At 33.1% G+C, this 955-nt stretch overlaps 1 protein-coding gene across 1 annotated transcript in view; it reads right to left on the bottom strand.

The window, feature by feature from the left end:
- Positions 1-241: 241 nt before the first annotated feature.
- The window catches only part of LOC113823466 (procollagen-lysine,2-oxoglutarate 5-dioxygenase 2), a 16,459-nt gene continuing 15,745 nt past the window's right edge, over positions 242-955 (bottom strand). Inside the window, exon 10 of the mRNA XM_027376123.2 lies at positions 242-662. Within this exon, the coding sequence (XP_027231924.2) occupies positions 257-662 (406 nt within the window). The 3' untranslated portion in view covers positions 242-256. The remainder of the gene's footprint in view (positions 663-955) is intronic.

Raw genomic sequence — 955 nt, 5'->3', positions numbered from 1 at the left:
TTTTTAAGGGATATAAGTTTTAAGTTTGTAGGTATTGCAGCAGATGGAAGGCATTGTTTCCTCCTTTATAGTTGCATCTTCCTTTGCTGCTAACACATATAACAAGCCACGGGTACATTTTAGTTTTGCTGTTCTTGTCCATGATAACCCTCAGTCCCCAGAATACTGCTTGTAATATCATTAATACATTTAAAAAATATTGTATTATATTGTCTGAAAATGATGTAATTTCTTGAAGTGATTGTTCTTTTTAATATTAGACAAGATGTAATTCAAATTTACATAAAAATGTAAGTGAATATATTCTGCCAAGCCAAATATTGATGAATATCACAACTATAGTTAACTGCAAGCCAGCACTTCCAACCCATCTTCTACATGAACAACAAAAAATTAATATGAAGCCCAAAACAGCCAAGCCAGACTTTCCATTGTTTATGTTTCTTATCTTCCTGCTGTGTTGTGTTAGAATCATTTTAGGTTCTTTATAACAAAATAACAGACAAATACAACTACAAATTAATAACAGCACTGACCTTCTGTTGTTGTTGACAATGTCCATGTAGTCGATGGACCTTGCATAGAAGCCGTCCTCATTAAGGGCTCCCCAGAATGTAGACCAGGCCTGGCCAGCACGAACCATCACTGCACCTAAAATTGGCCTTTATCAAATGGGAAACAAATAAGATGTAAGTCAGAATCATAAAATCAATTGTAAATATTCATAATACAATATCCCTATCAAAATTAATATGAGACTTATATTCAATACAGAATCTCATTCAGGCTTGGATAACATGGTTGCAACATATTTCATTTGATAATAAGTACTATAAGAAATCATATCATAAGTACAGGCTGAACATGATGAAATAAAGCATATCTATTCCATAGCAAATGAAGTAGTATTCACTGGAACAACAATCAAATGCAAGGAATTTACAACTCTAGGCAA

Source organism: Penaeus vannamei, chromosome 20 (assembly GCF_042767895.1).
Source record: "Penaeus vannamei isolate JL-2024 chromosome 20, ASM4276789v1, whole genome shotgun sequence".
NCBI classification, from domain to species: Eukaryota; Metazoa; Arthropoda; class Malacostraca; order Decapoda; family Penaeidae; genus Penaeus; species Penaeus vannamei.
This window is presented reverse-complemented; position numbering and strand designations above follow the sequence as displayed.